The following is a 17,051-nucleotide window of genomic DNA, read 5'->3' as shown; positions in this document are numbered from 1 at the left end:
GTCTCCTTCTTTTGTGAAGCCACAAGCTCCTATGTAAGGACTGGCATTATGCTCCTCTTCCTTCTGCTGCTCTTTTGGGTGTTTTGCAACTGGAGAGCTGGGGAGGCGTCCAGGGCAAGTTTCTTAGAACTTTCGCTTCTCTCTCTTTGTGACGCAAACAATGGTCTTCTCGTCGCAGCCAATGAAAAGCGAGGGGAGCCCAGTCCAGGGACCAATCCGGACTCGCTGGACAGTTCCAAGGTTCTGACCGACCTTGGGCTCAAAGGCAGGGAGGGGATAAAAGAGGACGGTGGGAGCCTGGCTGGTTTGGCTGCTGCAGAGGCTGCTGCAGGCAACGGAAACGGGAGATCCCTTGCTGTGTAGACAGCTATCCCGTATCAGTCCTCCTTCCGCAGTAAGAAGGGGAGGGAGGTTGCTCAGGGAGCCGGTGGTGCTTCTTCTTCTTTTGCTGCTGCTGCTGCTGCCAGGCTCAGTGTTCTGCAGTCTTGGATTGGAGAAGGTGGAGCAAAAGGGGGCAGGAGGAGAAGAGGAGCCTTCACTGCAGCAAAAGAGACCCAGGGAAGGCTGCAAGGCTCCACTCCAGAGGTGAGGAGCAGGGGATCTCTCTTTTGGGAGGGGGTATGTGTGTGTGTGTGTTTCCCTTGTCTCCCTTCCCCTCGGTTGGGATGGAGGTGTAAGGGCTCTAGGGACCCTGGCATCCCAAAACAAAAACTCCCCCCCCCCCTTTAAAAAGGAAAAGGCAAGGGTGAGTGGGAGACATTTGGGGTGGGGATTGGGGAGGGAAGAGATCTAGGGAGGAAGGGAGGGAGGGAGGAGAAGATGGGAGGTCGAGGGGGAAGAGAAGGAGGAGGAGGGGAGCCTGGCCCCATCCACACTCCAGAGATAGATTGATAGATAGATGATAGATAGACAGACAGACAGAGAGTGAGGGACATGTATACACACATACACAGAGATATAGATATATAGAGACACACACAGATATATAGATATAGATACACACACAGATATATAAACATTTAGATACATACAGACAAATATATAGATATAGATACACACACATATAGATAGACAGATAGATACTGTAGATACACACACACATATCGATATAGATACATATACACAGAGAGAGAGATATAGATACACCCACCCACACAAATATATAGACATAGATATACACACAGAGATATAGATATATAGATACACACACACACAAATATATAGAGATATATAGATACACAGATATATAGATACACACACACACATATAGATACAGCTCCCACAAATATATATATATACATACACATACAGATAGAGATACACAGAGACACATATATGTACGCCTACATATATACAGAAATAGATATATGCATATATATGTACATACACACACACATATATAGATACACACAAACAAATATATAGATAGACACACACATATATATAGATATACAGATATACACAGAGATATATACACACACACACACAAACAAGTTGCAATTCCTTCCCAAACCAGGTTGCCCTGTAATGGACTTCAGGTTGTGTGAATTTCAGAGCTGGCATCCATAAGTTTTTTTGTGTGTTTGTGTATGTGTGTGTGTGTGTGTGGGGGGGGTTTCGGGCTATGTGGCCGTGTTCTAGGAGAGTTTATTCCTGACGTTTCGCCGGCATCTGTGGCTGGCATCTTCAGAGAATGCTGGCATGAAAGAGAGTTGGGTATATATATACTGTCTGACCCTGGGTAGAGAGGAGTGATTTCCATGTATATATACCCAACTCTCTTACATGCCAGCATTCTCTGGAAATCACTCCCCTCTACCCAGGATTAGACAGTATATATATATATACCCAACTCTCTTCCAGGCAAGTATTCTCTGAAGATGCCAGCCACAGATGCTGGCGAAACATCAGGAATAAACTCTTCTAGAACATGGCCTCATAGCCTGAAAAACCCTAAAAAAACTATGGATGCCAGCCATGAAAGTTTTCGACTTCATAAAGTACTCATTGTTTTATTAATTCCTATTGTACGCTATATTTCAGAGGAAAGAACTGGCAAAGCCACCCTGAGCATCCCTTGCCTGCGGCTGCATCTACACTACAAAAATAATCCAGTTTGACACTGCTTTAACTGCCATGCCTTGATGCTATGGAAGCCTGGGATATGTAGTTTTTTGAGCTATTTAGCCTTCTATATCAGAGAGAGCCCTGGTGCCGCAACAAATGACACATCCCGGGATTTCAAAGCACTAAGCCACGGCAGTTAAAGTGGTGTCAAACCGGATTACTTCTGCAGTGTGGATGGACTCGGGTGAACTGACACTCTGTCACCGATCTGTCAGCTGATTCCTTGTGACAGCTCTCCCAGTCCCTTGGCTTTGGGGAATCAAATGGTAAATTAGTTTTAACCAGGATGAAGAGTTTCCCTCATGTTTTATAACCACTTGAGCCAGGAAATTAGCATCTTGCTACTCTTCTGGCAAAGTAATTAATAATAATTAATAAGACAAAATGAGAATTAAGCAAAAGACAAAACAAGGATTAAGCAACTAGCAGAGTTTGCTGCTAACCCAAGAAATCTTGCTGCCTGAGGCAGAGCATCCAGTGTTGCTCCCACTTCCATCCAACTTGACCTAAAAACAGTCAAGTTGTTTTGCCACTTGAAGCAAAAAAAAAACCACAAGCACCACTCCCACACCGTGGAAGTAAAAATACAATGTATGTGTCATCATCATCATTGTTATTTAGAGAGCCAGTTTGGTGTAATGGTTTGAGCATTGGACCAGGTCTCTGGAGAACAGAGTTTGAATCCTGGCTCAGCCATGAAAACCACTCGGTGACCCTGGAGAAATCACACTCTCTCAGCCTCACAGGATGGCAACGACAAATCCACTCTGAATTATTCTTGCCAAGGAAACCCTGTGATGGCCTTAGGGTTGCCATAAGTCGGAAATAACTTGGAAGACACACACACCATCATCATCATCATCATCATCATCATATTTATGTCACGCATTTTTCCAAAGTTGGAACGCCAAGTGGATTACTATTTTTTTAAAAAAAAATACAATTAAAAACATACAAAAGTGAGCATTAGAATAGAATTAAACTGATACAATATTAAGACACATTAAAATAATAAAATGCAGTTAAAAAGATAAAAGCGCTTAAAAACAATACAATTAAAACAGTGCAAAAATCCTTGTTGTTTTAAAAGCCTGGCTGAATAAAACTGTGTATTCCTTCAAGCCAACTAGCAGCAACCCCATGAATTTCATAGAGGTTTTTCAGGCTGCTGTTACACTGCAGATTAATGCAGCTTGACCCACTTTAATTGTCATGGCTCCATCCTATGGAATTGTGGGACTTGTAGTTTGCGGAGACATCAAAACCAGACAGAGAAGGATAAATATCGATCAAAATGACAAATCCCAGAATTCCATAGCATTGAGCCATAGTAGTTAAAGCAGTGTCAACATGCATTCATTCTGTGGTGTAGGTGCAGCCTCAGGCAAGTAATACTCAGAGGTGGTTTTGCCAGTTCCTTCCTCTAAACAAAACAATGAGTACTTTGCTGCCATTTAATAATAATAAATTGTATTTCTTTGCCACCTCTCCTCAAGGTGTGAGGAAAGGTACAGCGCATTAAAATACAAAACACAATTAAAGACACATAAAACCAACAGTTAAATTACAATACTATAAAACTGTTAGAATACACTCATAAGAGCACATTCTTTAGAATATGGAAATTAAAAAGCCATGATTTAAAATGGATCAGGTAGGCTTGCCGGAAGAGATATGTCTTTAATGCTGTTTTAAATGCAGTCAGCGTTTTCACATGCTCTCAGCCTCAGGGGAAGGCAATGGCAAAACTCCTCTGAACAAATCTTGACAAGAAAACCCCTTGATAGGGTCGGCATTGGTTGGAAACGACATGAAGGCACACAACAACAACGGCATTTTCAGTTGTCATATCTCTCCTGGCAGGTCATTCCACAGTCTGGGATGAAAAGGGCCTCTGGAAAGCCATTGCCATCTAGTTCTGGCTAGCAAACATTTCCCAGAAGACTTGAGTGTACTGGGTGGTTTGTACAGGAGAAGGTGATCCTATAGGTAACCTAGTACCAAATCATGTAGGTCTTTATAGGTAATAACCAACACTTTGTCCTTTGCTTCGAAACTAATTGGCAGCCAGTGGAGTAATTTTAAGATCTGTGTAATGTGATCCCTCTTAGATGTACCCATGATCAGTTTGGGTGCCATATTCTGGAGTTTCTGGACACTCGAAATCTTTTGCTCTGAGATAGCTGCTTCACTCTTGTCTACAGTGGGCCTTCCACATTCGCTGGGTTTAGGGGAACAGGACCCCTGTGAATGTGGAAAAAATGCAAATTAAAAACACACACTATTTTTTTAAATCTCAGAGAACGCCTCTCTGGGAATCTCTACATCCTCCGGAGTTGTTAACAATATGTTCAACATCTGCCAGAAGTTGACCATAGAATCACACTGGTGGACCTACAAATAGCTAGAAAAATAGTTTTTTTGTGGGTTTTCAGGCTATGTGGCCGTGTTCTGGAAGAGTTTATTCTCTGAAGATGCCAGCCACAGATGTTGGCGAAACATCAGGAATTTAAACTCTTCCAGAACACGGACACATAGCCCAAAAACCCCACAAAAAAACCATGGATTCTGGTCGTGAAAGTCTTCAACTTCACATCGACTACAGAAGTGTTTTCTCTAGTTTTCTCAAGTACTCTCTAGGCCCTCCAGACCAACTCTATGGTCAATTTCCAGCAGAGTTGCACTGAAGGACCTAGAGCCACATGACTCTTTCGGTATATGGTTATATATCTCTTATCATATCCAAGGAGACCTCAAAGGCATTGGCCTTTGCCCTCAAGGAGATCACCACACAGAATTTGTTTGTCTCCATTGTTGAGTAAACAACCACCTTGGAAGTTTTCCATTTCACTTGTCTTCAGGGAAGATGCTTTCTGTCGGAACCAGATTTAAGTTACTGTACTTGCCTTCTTTATCATGCAATCATAGAGTTGGAAGAGACCACAAGGACCATCCAGTCCAACCTCATTCTGCCCTGCAGGAAATCTCAATCAAAGCATCCCCAACAGATGGCCATCCAACTTCTGTTTAAAGACCTCTAAGGAAAGAGACTCCACTACACTCAGAGGGAGCGTGTTCCACTGTGGAACAGCCCTTACTGTCAGGAAGTTCCTCCTAATGTTGAAGTGGAATCTCTTTTCCTGCAGTTTGCATCTGGGTCCTGTCCTTTGGAGCAGCAGAAAACAAGCTTGCTCCCTCTTCAATATGACATCCTTTCAAATATTTAAACAGGGCTATCATATCACCTCTTAACCTTCTCTTCTCCAGGCTAAACATCCCCAGCTCCCTGAGTCGTTCCTCGTAGGGCAAGGTTTCCAGATCCTTCACCATTTTAGTTGCTCTCCTTTGGACATGGTCCAGTTTCTCCACATCCTTTTTAAATTGTGGTGCCCAGAACTGGACACAATATTCCAAGTAGGGCCTGACCAGAGCAGAATACAGTGGCACTATTACTTCCCTTGATCTAGACACTATACTTTTATTGATGCAGCCTAAAATTTCATTGGCCTTGTTAGCTGCCGCATCACACTGTTGACTCATATTCAACTTGTGGTCTACTTGGACTCCTAGATCCCTTTCACATGTAGTCTCTTTCAGCCAGGTGTCCCCCATCCTATATCTCTGCATTTTATTTTTCTGCCCTAAGTGCAGTACCTTACATTTCTCCGTGTTGAATTTCATTTTGTTAGCTTTGGCTTAGCTTTCTAGTCTCTGCAGATCATTTTGAATTTTGATCCTGTCCTCTGGAGTATTAGCTATTCCTCCTAAGTTTGTGTCATCTGCAAATTTGATAAGCATGCTCCCAATTCTGTCATCCAAGTCACTGATAAAGATGTTGAATAAAACTGGCCCCAGGACAGAGCCCTGTGGGACTCCACTGGTCACTTCCCTCCAGGATGAAAAGGAGCCATTGTTGAGCAAACTTTGGGTTCGGCCGGTCAACCAGTTACAAATCCATGTAACAGTTGCCTTGTCTAGCCTGCATTTTACAAGCTTGTTTGCAAGAATGTCATGGAAAACTTTGTCATATCTTTTCAAACCTTTGATCACACTCTATCTCCTCTTTCTCTTTTAAGGGATGCTGAGGGTGCTTCTGCACTGTAGAAACAATGCAGTTTGACCCCACTTTAAGTTTTTTAGTGCCACTCTATGGAATCCTGGTATCTAGAATTATACAAGCTCCTTAGCCTTCTCTGCTAAGGAGTGTTGGTGTCTTACAAAACTACACATCCCAGGATGTTGTAGAATGGAGCCATGACAGTTAAAGTGTTGTTAAGCCACATTATTTCTACAATGTAGATGCATCCTAAATCCCATAGTTTGACTAGACCATTGAATCAATTGAATTTTACTTTTGTAAAGTAAAGCAGTCAAAAATTGATTCATTAGGGCTATTTTAGACATGTATTTTAGACACTGTATTATTGTATTTCTTGTTGTAATCCCGCTTCAATCCCTCGGGAGAAGCGGGAAATATTATTATTATTATTATTATTATTATTATTATTATTATAGCCACCACTAACCAACAGGTTTAAGAAAAGTCAACTCTTGCACTGTAAATCAGGGGCAGACTTTGATTTGCTGGATTAAGTTGCTGAGCGTGCCTAAGGTGGCCAAGGTGAATAGCAACTGAGGAGGATTTTGATTTTAGTATATTGGTATATTATTTTAGTATTTTAGCACTTCTGTAGGGTTGTATTTTATTATTCATTTTTATTATATATGTCTAATGTCCCCCCCCCCTTTGGTGAAAAAAGCGTTATAAATAAACATCATCACCATCATTATTGTTGATGTTGTTGTTTTCTGTTGACTTCTTCCTTGACAATTGTGTTTTACTTTTTTCTTTAAAGCATTTCTGTTGCTCTTGGGTCTTCATGAAGCATCTTCCTTGAAACTTTCCCTGAGCAATGCCCTGGAACGTCAAATGGCTGAATGGCTATAGCAGCCACAGCTCCCAGTCCCAGAAGCAATGCAAGAAGTCTTCCTTCGCCTTCTACCAAGCTGTGAGGGACCAGCTGCCTGTGTGGTTTCTGGAGGACATGAGGCGCATGGAAGCTTTCCACTGGCAAGAAGGGGGCAAGGTCAGCACCTACTCCCCATCGGAGGCCCTTCTCTATGCCCTAGTGCACAACCACCAGCCTTATGCCCATTACCTCCTCAGCACATTTCCTAAGAACGCCTTGGCCATACCCAGCTTGCATTTCAGCTGTTGCCACTCATCGGCCCCTCACTTGGCCATGGCTGTCCGGTACAACCGTGTCCACATCCTTTTAGAGATTCTGAAGACCATCAGAGACTTTCCATTAAGTGACCGAGCCGCCTACTTAGACCGCAGAGGCTGCAGCCGCGTGGAAGGGGGCAAGACCTCTCTCCACATGGCCTGCGAATTGGCAAGGCCCGAATGTTTGCTTTTGCTGCTGGGCCATGGGGCCTCACCCTGTCTACGTGACTGTGTTGGGAACACCCCTTTGGACCTCTTGCTTCAAGAGATCTGGGAAAACCCAACGTCTAATCTACGCACCAAGCTTCTCCTCCTGGACTCTCTGCTCCTTTTTATGCCACAGGGCTTCCATTTTTCAAGGAAGCAGCAATTGCTGGCTGACCAGCAGCAATGGCAAGAACTTCTGGGAAAGCACCGGTTCCAGTGGTTGGCAGGCTTAGCCCCTTCTTCCCTCTTTGTTCAAGCCATGCAAGTGTTAATCGGGACCATTTCGCCAGATCAGTTCCCAGAAGCACTGGAGAACCTGCCTTTGCCACACTTTCTGAAGCCTTTAGACCTCAAATTGAAGAGTTGAGAATATCACACTAGAGACCTCATCCCTTCTCCCCACTCTGCCGTTCCTTCTTGTGTAATGAAAATAAGGATTTTTGGCTGTAGCTTGTATACATCTGTGTGGAAAAGGGGGGAAGCCTGTGTTTTAATTAGAACCTTGTTTTTAAAAGAACTTGAGTATGGCATTGTGTTTTATTTAAATGTTGCCACCGCAGGATGGAATGCCTTCAGCAGATTTGAAAGGAAGGACAAAGTTTCTTGATGAGAGGAGACATTGCCTTAAAATGGGTGGGTGACTGTGGTGGGTTTGAGAGTCACTTTTCTGCTACAGAATTTTCTGGGAGTTCAGTGGACTGCCAGAAATAGCCACAAAGGAAAAAAACAATGCTATAAGTAGTTGAGAATCTGCTTTTTAAAATGGTGGGAGGAGGCTGTCATCCTGCTCAGGAGTTCAGGTTGAGTCTCCCTTATCCAGAATTCTGAAATCCAAAATATTGCAAAAACCAAAACTTTTTTCATGGTTGGCTAAGAGTGTGACACCTTTTTTTTCTGATAGTTCAGTCTACACAAACGTTGTTTCATGTGCAAAATTATTTAAAATAGTGTATAAAATTACATTCAGGCTATGTCTCTGGCTTTGCTTCGTGAACGAAGATTCAAGAAGGACTCATCCCGCGCTTTGTACAAGCGCGTTGGTGACTAAAAAGGCCAATTCGGGATAAATATATAAGGAATATAGTCAGCTCTTCATATCCACAGATTCTGCATCTGCATTGACCATTCACAGCTTGAAAATATTTTTAAAAAATAATTCCAAAAAGCAAACCTTGATTTTGCCATTTTACACTTCACTATGGGACTTGAGCAACCACAGTTTTTGGTATCCATGGAGTGTCCTGGAACCAAACCCCAGTGGATAGCAATGATCCACTGTATATGAAACATAAATGACTTTTGTTTTTAGACTTTGGTCCCATCTCCAAGATATCTCATTATGTACTTATATTCAAATACAGGTATTCTGAAATTTTTAAAAACCCAAAGACCAAAACACTTCTGGTCCTTAGCATTCTGGATAAAGGAGACTCAGCCTGTAATAAGATTGTAAACTGGATGTGTGATCTTGCAACTTTTGGAATTGATATTTATAGTCATTAACAATAGAACATGACCTTAAAAACCAACCTTTTTAGCCTAGCAGCATCCCAACTGAAGGGTTTCTGAGGTGCTTCAGATCAAGATGCTAAGTCTTCCACTCACAACTGTGGGCTAAAGCAAGCAATGATAGCAGGACCCCAAGGGTTCTCTCCAGTTGCCTGTCTTTGACCTTCCTTGTCATCATGATTATGTTACAGATATCATTTCCCAGCACCCCAATATAAGCACCTCATAAATCATTTGGATGAGGCACTTCTAAGTTGAAAAGTTAGGGATTTTTATGGGGGACATAGAGCCTCGACAGACCGGCAATAAACACCAGCCTGGGGGCAGAGTGGGGCATGGCGTCCACATGACACATGCCCCAATGCTGCCCTGATGATGCCATCACACCGTGGGCCAGACCACATGGCGGGCTGTCACCGCGCTCCTCTGGCATTTCATCCAGATGATACAGCTCCAAAGGAGCGCCGAAAGACTGGCGCCAGTGGCTAAGGTGAGATATAGACCACCATAAAGCAGTGTACTCACGCCAACTCTAGGGTTAGGGAGCGCACATCAACCACACGCTCCCTAACCCTACTTCGTGTGGATGGTGCTGTCATTACGAGGCCCTGTCCACACGGGGGGCATGATGATGTCACGCATGTGCCATGTCCAAATGGTGCAGCGCACGTGTGACGTCTCCGCGCCGCCCCAGGGCACTTATCATGGCCTGGCTGCAGCGCAGGAAGGAGCTTTTTGCTGCGCGCATTGTTCCCGCGACAGCCAAATGGCCGTGGGAACAATGTGGAGGAGAAAGGGGCCAGGCAGCCCCTTTCTCTCATGGCTGTGGCTGCCGGGGTGTCGGGGGGCATGAAGCCCCAAGGACACTCCTTTTCCGGGCCACAGAGAAGCGGCATTTTGCTGCTTCTCCGTGGCCTGGAAAAGGGGTGTCCTTGGGGCCGCAGGGCTGCCGGTGAGGCTGCCCTGGCCCCAATCCGGCGAGAAAAGGGGTGGGTGCAGACCATCCCTTTGGCACCCTTTCCGTGGAAAGGCCAGATCGGGGCCGCGACGTGTGATCCAGCTAGTCAGCGGCTACTGTGATGGAGCTCTGTTACTGTAGTTGTGGGTGACAATGCAGGATCTCTGCAATTTTTAAAACGTTAAACAGTGCAGGAAGGTTCTGCAGTTGATTTAAAAGTTATCTCTCCTAGTGACTCCAGGAGAGCCAGTTCTTCTGGGGGAAATCCAAGGAACTGGAGGTGCAAGAATAGCTAAACCTGGATCTGCATAATTGTACAGTAACCCAAATAAATGAGTAACCCTAGCCTAAATAAATGAGTAATCCCTGTTCCCCACAATATTAACATGACAGGACAACAGTAGTAACAATTTCCAAGCATCAGTCAGAGCTAGGGAAATATTTAAAGCAAACTAGGAAAATATTTAAAAGAAACAAAATCCTATCCTTCCTCCTGTCAACTGACAACAACAGCAAAGTGGTGGGTTTGATGAGCTTCAACCAATAGGGCATTTTATAGGGTAGGCACTACTAGAGGAGGGGGACAAAACATATACCCTCTTGGTGCCAGTTGTACTTCACAGGCAGTGGTAAGTTTTGAAATGTGGGTTGTCATCATGGCAGTCACCATAACCACAGAAAAGAACCTAAAATGTACAAAACTGTTTAATTCCATATCATCAGACCATTTCTTGTGGGTTTGGGCCATGATATAACCCTGCTTATAGCACTCTAAATACTTTTTGGAAAGGCAATAATGCTTTTGGCCTGGAACAAGAACAACAATTCTATGGACAACACTATAGTACTGCTCTGTCTCCCGCCACTGATGCACAGTGTGTATGTGCCAGGGCACTATCTAGTTGTTCTTATTGGCCTGTTACAGACTGCCAAAATAAAGCTGCTTCGGGTCTCTTTGGAGGTATGCTGTTTAAATGATGCATGGGTCCGAAGAGTCCGGAGGTCGCGCCAAAGCCACATTCCATTCCTAAGCACCGGAGTGCAGCTTTTGGTGAAGCTTCCGGATTCTTAGGACCCATGCATCATTTAAACAGCATACCTCCAAAGAGACCCGAAGCAGCTTTATTTTGGCAGTCTGTAACAGGCCATAGTGTTGTTATGTGCCTTCAAGTCATTTCTGACTTACACTGACCCTAAGGTGCACCTATCATGGGGTTTTCTTGGCAAGATTTGCTCAGAGGAGGTTTACCATTACCTTCCCCTGAGATTGAGTGCATGTGACTTGCCCAATGTCACCCAGTGGGTTTCATGGTTGAGTGGCAGGGTGACCAGATACCATGACTGCAAAGGAGCACAAGGTATGTAGGATACTCAAGAAAAATGTAGGGCATTACCAAATGAAAGCTGCAAACACTAATGTAAATATGAATCCATTTCATATGGTTTATTTACAGTATACTGTATTGTATATACTGTATTTTATTATATACTCAACCATATTTTTCTGATGAACCTATCTAGACTAAAATGCCTTGTTGACTTGCAATATAGATCTCTCCTTAGTCATGCTAATAATGGAGGGCATTTTGGGATTCTTCCTGGACAGAGGTTTGAAATATAGGACATGTCCTGGAAAAGGAGGATGTCTGGTCACCCTGCTGAGCAAGGAATTGAACCCTGATCTCCAGAGTCATAGCCCAACACTAAAACTACTATGCCATGCTGTGTCTGGTTGCTGTTGTGCAACTGGGCAGAGAGCAGCCTCCCAGCCCACAAATACCAGTGCAAGTAAACTGGCAAAAGTCAAAGCTCCAACAGCGGTCTAGTAAGGAGCCTGGCCTTCATCTACAACTTGGACTAGAATTCCCAAAATTGCCATAAAAGTGTCCATGCTAGCTGGAGGATTCTGAAGAGTTGTACCCAAAAAAGGGTAGTTTTTTCAAGTTCTGTTCTCTACCAAGAGGAGATCTGTTGTAAAGCAAAGGAGTCTTAATTGTCAGTTCAAGAGTAAACAGCTCCCCATACACAAATCAATACTTTGCATTACAACAAAGATGTGTGTTGTGTGCCTTAAGTCATAGGGTTTTCTTGGCAAGATTTGTTCAGAGGAGATTTGTCATTGCCTTTCCCTGAGGCTGAGAGAGTGTGACTTGTCCAAGATCAATAGCCCACAATATTTTGTTGCTGCAGTCCTATCCTAGCATGTATGAAGACTGCAGCTACCGGTAAGCTCAAAGCAAATAGGCATGCCTGGGATGGTGGCAATGGATCATGTCATTATTCCTTATGATTAGTATATCCCAACATTTTCAAGCTTGTGAGTCCAGGCTCTGCTGCAACACAATATGAAGGAATCTGGAGCAGAAATTCATTTGAAAGGCAGACTGCATGGGAAGGTACAAGTGGAGGAAAGCGGTCCTTAATATAGGATGTGAATAACCCCACAGTCCAAAGAAAGGTAAGAGTACTTGAGGCCAGCTGAAGCTAATGGTACTTGAGGCCAACTGAAATTAAATACTCTGATCTCGATAAACAAGTAAATGTTAGGTAAGCACCAGTAGCGTAACTAGATGGTTAGTTGTGTACTAAATTCCAAAGTGGGAAAAAGTTTAGAGTGCAACTTCCTGAATACTCTGCTGGTATGATCATGCTGGCTAGGGGATTCTGGGAGTTGTAGACCAAAATACAATTTCCCCAAGCTCTGCTTAATTCTCTGCCTAGCAATCTTGCTGCACAATTTATTGGCTGTATCACTGATTTTCAAATTAAGGCTATGTCTATGCAACTCCAGTCAGTGAGAACAAGTCTGTAACTCCATGGGCAATGCTTGCTTGCATATGTGGTTCCTCATCCAACTAGGAATAGCCACAGAGAAAGGATAAGATGTGTGGAAGAGGCACCTCACAGTGCCACCATACCATTAGGTGGTTTTCCTTTCCTATGAAAGTCTGAGGCTCCTGCTCCACTGCAGAATTAATGCAGTTTGACACTGCTTTGATAGTCATGACTCCATCCTAAGGATCTTTGGATTTGTAGTTTGTTGTGGAAGACTAAATTTCTCACAAAACTACAAATCTCAGAATTTCATAGCACTGAGCCATGGCAGTTAAAGCAGTGTCAAACTGCATTGTTTCTGCACTGTAGAAATACAAACTGCACTATTTCTGCACTGTAGATGCAGCCCAAGAGAGGCACTGAAGCAATCAAGATGGAAGAAGAAGACACTTCAGGCAGCCATGGATGAAAATGCCCTTACCCATGTCAAAACAGCACTTTTTACAACACATTTGTTCCCTTTGCCCTTCAGTAACAACACAGGAGCATAACGTGGCACTGGTCACATTGGATATATGCTTCAGATCATAGCAAATACAGCAAAAGTAGCCTTTACTGGCTGAAATTCTTGCTATGCCCATCTTAAAGGCAGCAGTGGCTAGACTTGAACAGAATTTCATTTTTTTGTTACTAATGGATTTCTTTTCATTCCTGCTTCTCTGGTGTCCTTTTTCTTGAACCTATGATTATGAATTGTGGAAATGTTTGAGAAACCACTGCAGGATGGGACATTTTCCTGACAAGTTCTTGTATTGTTCAGCAGCTGCACAGATGAAGATTTTTCTATTTGAGTCCTAGAAAAATCCTCACTTATCGACTTCCCATTTCTCATACAAATGTTAGAGGGAATTTTGCCAGAAAGAAAGAAAATCTACAGCTCAGTACAGGTATACCTCTGTTAATGAAGTAGATGTGTTCCTGGGCATTACTGCCTTAACAGAAAAATTTTGTTCCAGGGGCAGAAATAATGTGGGAAGAATAGTAGCACTAGTAGTGGAAATGAGAGACACTGCAGACTGGGCCATCCAGAAAAATCAGCAGTAGCAGAACATGCCATAAACCATCCTGGGCATAAAATACTGTTTGAAAACACTGAAGTTCTGGACCATGCCAACCACTACCATGTCAGGATGCACAGGGAAGTCATTGAAATCTACAAACATCTGGACAATTTCAACAGAAAAGAGGAAACCATTAAAGTAAACAAGGTTTGGCTACCAGTCCTGAAAAATAGCAAGATAAAGACTCAACAAATGCAAATGAGAAATGTCCCAGCAGACAATGAGCACTATCAAGCAGACATCAATCCTCTTTTGCAGACCTTCCACCCTGAGGCCTGCCATTAGCAACAAAAACAATACACATGCAAATCACTCCTGCCTTTCCAGGTCACACATTATATACAGTGGTACCCCGGGTTACGAATTTAATTCGTTCCGCCGCCGCGTTCGTAACCCGAAAATCTTCGTAAGCCGAAAAAGCCATAGGCGCTAATAGCGAAAGCCGCGATTTCGTGCGAAAAAGCGCCGAAAAGCACCAAAAAATTTAAGCTGTAGAATTGAGATCTGACATGTTCATTGCAGGGAGCTAAGCCAGAGAATTGGGTTATGTTAGCCAAGCCATCTCTTAAAAAGACACAAAATTGTTTTGTATGACATACCTTCCAAAATTTCATAGACGATAACCAGAACGTATGTAGTCAAACAATATCAGAGTGTGGTCAAGATGACAAAAGTTATTAATGAAGAAGAGCACACAAGATAGAAGAGACTATGGCACTGTCCTCTCTTCTGTTATTTCAGCACAAGTAAATGTGCTAAACAACCCCTCTCATCAAACACTCCACTGCATATCCCATTACATAGTTCACATAGTTCCAACATACATTAACCCCAACTAAATCTTGGGCTGAGCACTAAAGTTAGAATTGTTGAGACAATTGTATTCTCATGTAGGATGCGAGAGCTGGACAGTGAAGGAAGCAGATAAGAAGAAAATAAACTCATTTGAGATGTGGTGCTGGAGAAGAGTGCTGAAGATACTGTGAAAAGCCTAAAAGACAAACAAATGGGTCCTTGAACAGATTAATCTTGAACTTTCCCTGGAAGCCAAGATGATGATGGATGGCCAAAAAGACAACCAAATGGGTTCTTGAACAGATCAAGCCAAAAGTCTCATTGGAAGCCAAGATGAGCAAATTGAGTCTGTCATAGTTTGGCCACATCATAAGAAGACATGGATTACTAGAAAAGACAATAATACTCTGAAAAGTGGAGGGTAGAAGAAGGAGAGGAAGACTGTGTGCCAGATGAATGGATTCATTTGGGGGTTATGAGCACAGGTTTGAGGGACCTAGACAGAACAATGGAGGACGGGGCTATTCACGATGTCTCATCCACAAGGTTGCCATGCGTCAGGATCGACTCAGGAGCAGCTAACAACAACAACAAATCTATGGCAGACAAGATGCACATGCAGCTCCTGACATTATATAGGGACTGTGAATACCACACAGTTACAAACATGTAATCCAACATTATGCATTCGTAATTCCTCAACAGGATTCCAGCTACGGTCTGGAAGCAGGGAAGCTGGTTTTGGAAATTAAAGCACCACCAATATAGCAAATAACCTGAATAGGTAGAAAAGAGGATGAAGTAGAGAGTTCTTAGTATTCCTCTTGCCTCTTCTTAATTCTATGTGTAGATTGCTGTGTCTAAGCTTTACTTCCTTCTCTTTTTACAAGGTTCTTCTCCTAGCTCAGAAGAGCCAAGTAGCTCATGAAGTTTACATTATAACTGCCTGGGCAGGCTAAAGCACATGGAAGCCAGCTTCCCTGGAACTTTAGGAACTTCTGCAACCAAGTCTAGGGTTGCCTTTGGCTGATCAAAACTTTGATGGATTTTCTAAAACAATAAAGCTCCATTCCCCCCCCCCCCTTTTTTTTTTTTTTTTTCAATTTCATGAGCATCCAAAATAGTTAACACTTTATAGCTCCAAGCTCACTGCACTAATCCATTCTGCTAGTATAAATAACAGGTATTTGTAGGATCTGGTCTCTGTCTTCAGGTTCATGCACCTTTAGGTCATACACACCCAAACTGGCAAACATATTTTACAGTCTCTTAGAGACATTTGATGTTGATATTATTTGGATGTTATTTTGGAAAGAATTTCTGCCACATGTGGATTTCTTTCTATTAAGGCCAAATCCAGCTGCTGACTTCATCATAAGGAAACACCAGAGCCTCATGAATACTTCACAGAACAGATGTTTGTGAGAGAAAATAGCCCTTCCAAGTCCAGGTCACAAAAATTGCTTAAAGGAGAAGGAACAACTCGTTGAATAATGTGCTGCAGTCAGAACCTCAGCCCTCCAGATGTCTTGGATGTTGAACTCACAGAAACCCCCACCATTGTGGGCATTAGTGATGAATTATGGAGAGCTTCAGTTTTAAAATGTTTTCAGCCATTTTGAATCCCATTATTGGGAGAAAGATGGGAAGTATAAATTAGTAGTAGTAGTAGTAGTTGCTTGTTGCATGCCTTCAAGTTATTTCTGACTTATGGCAACTATCATTTCGTTTTCTTGGCAAGTTTCTTCAGAGAGGGTTTGCCATTACCATCATCTGAAGCTGAGAGAATGTGACTTGCCCAAAGTCACCCAGTGGATTTCCTTGGTTGAGATTGGATCTGAACTCTGGTCTCCTGGTTTCCAACCCAATGCTCAAACCATGTTGGCCCTAAGGATGTCTATCAAGGCCCATTGGCAGAAAAGGGGACCAATCATCAGCAAATAGTTTCATCTTTTCTAGTGGGATAGACATGTTAATCTGTTGCATTGTCAACCACAAAGTAAATAGGCACTGCAAAAACTAAGGGCCTCAAAGTACCTACCACTATGATTCCACTTTAACTGCTGTGGCTACTTCCTATGGAATCCTGGGTGTATTTGTTGTGGCACTAAAGCTTCATGACAAAGAATTAGGAGTACTCTTCCCCACACAGAAAATCCTGAGATTCCATAGCATAGAGCCATGGCAGGTAAATCAGAAACATGGTACTGTACTATAATTGTGTAATTTGAAAGGTTCCTGACAAGTTCTGTTTCTCATAAGCTACTGTGAAAAGTGAACTAGAGTTAACAAAAACTTAGACCAACTAAACATTGTTGTGTCATTCATAGGG

General features: G+C 42.9%; 1 protein-coding gene across 1 annotated transcript; it reads left to right on the top strand.

Annotated features, from left to right (window-relative positions):
• Positions 1-274: 274 nt before the first annotated feature.
• On the top strand, positions 275-8,078 carry ANKRD9 (ankyrin repeat domain 9). The gene is made up of 2 exons (XM_042445606.1): positions 275-585; positions 6,984-8,078. Exon 2 carries the CDS (start codon positions 7,041-7,043, stop codon positions 7,926-7,928), a length of 888 nt encoding a protein of 295 aa, XP_042301540.1. The 5' UTR covers positions 275-585; positions 6,984-7,040; the 3' UTR covers positions 7,929-8,078.
• The last annotated feature ends 8,973 nt before the right edge of the window (positions 8,079-17,051 follow it).

Source organism: Sceloporus undulatus, chromosome 1 (genome assembly GCF_019175285.1).
Source record: "Sceloporus undulatus isolate JIND9_A2432 ecotype Alabama chromosome 1, SceUnd_v1.1, whole genome shotgun sequence".
Taxonomy (NCBI): domain Eukaryota; kingdom Metazoa; phylum Chordata; class Lepidosauria; order Squamata; family Phrynosomatidae; genus Sceloporus; species Sceloporus undulatus.
This window is presented reverse-complemented; position numbering and strand designations above follow the sequence as displayed.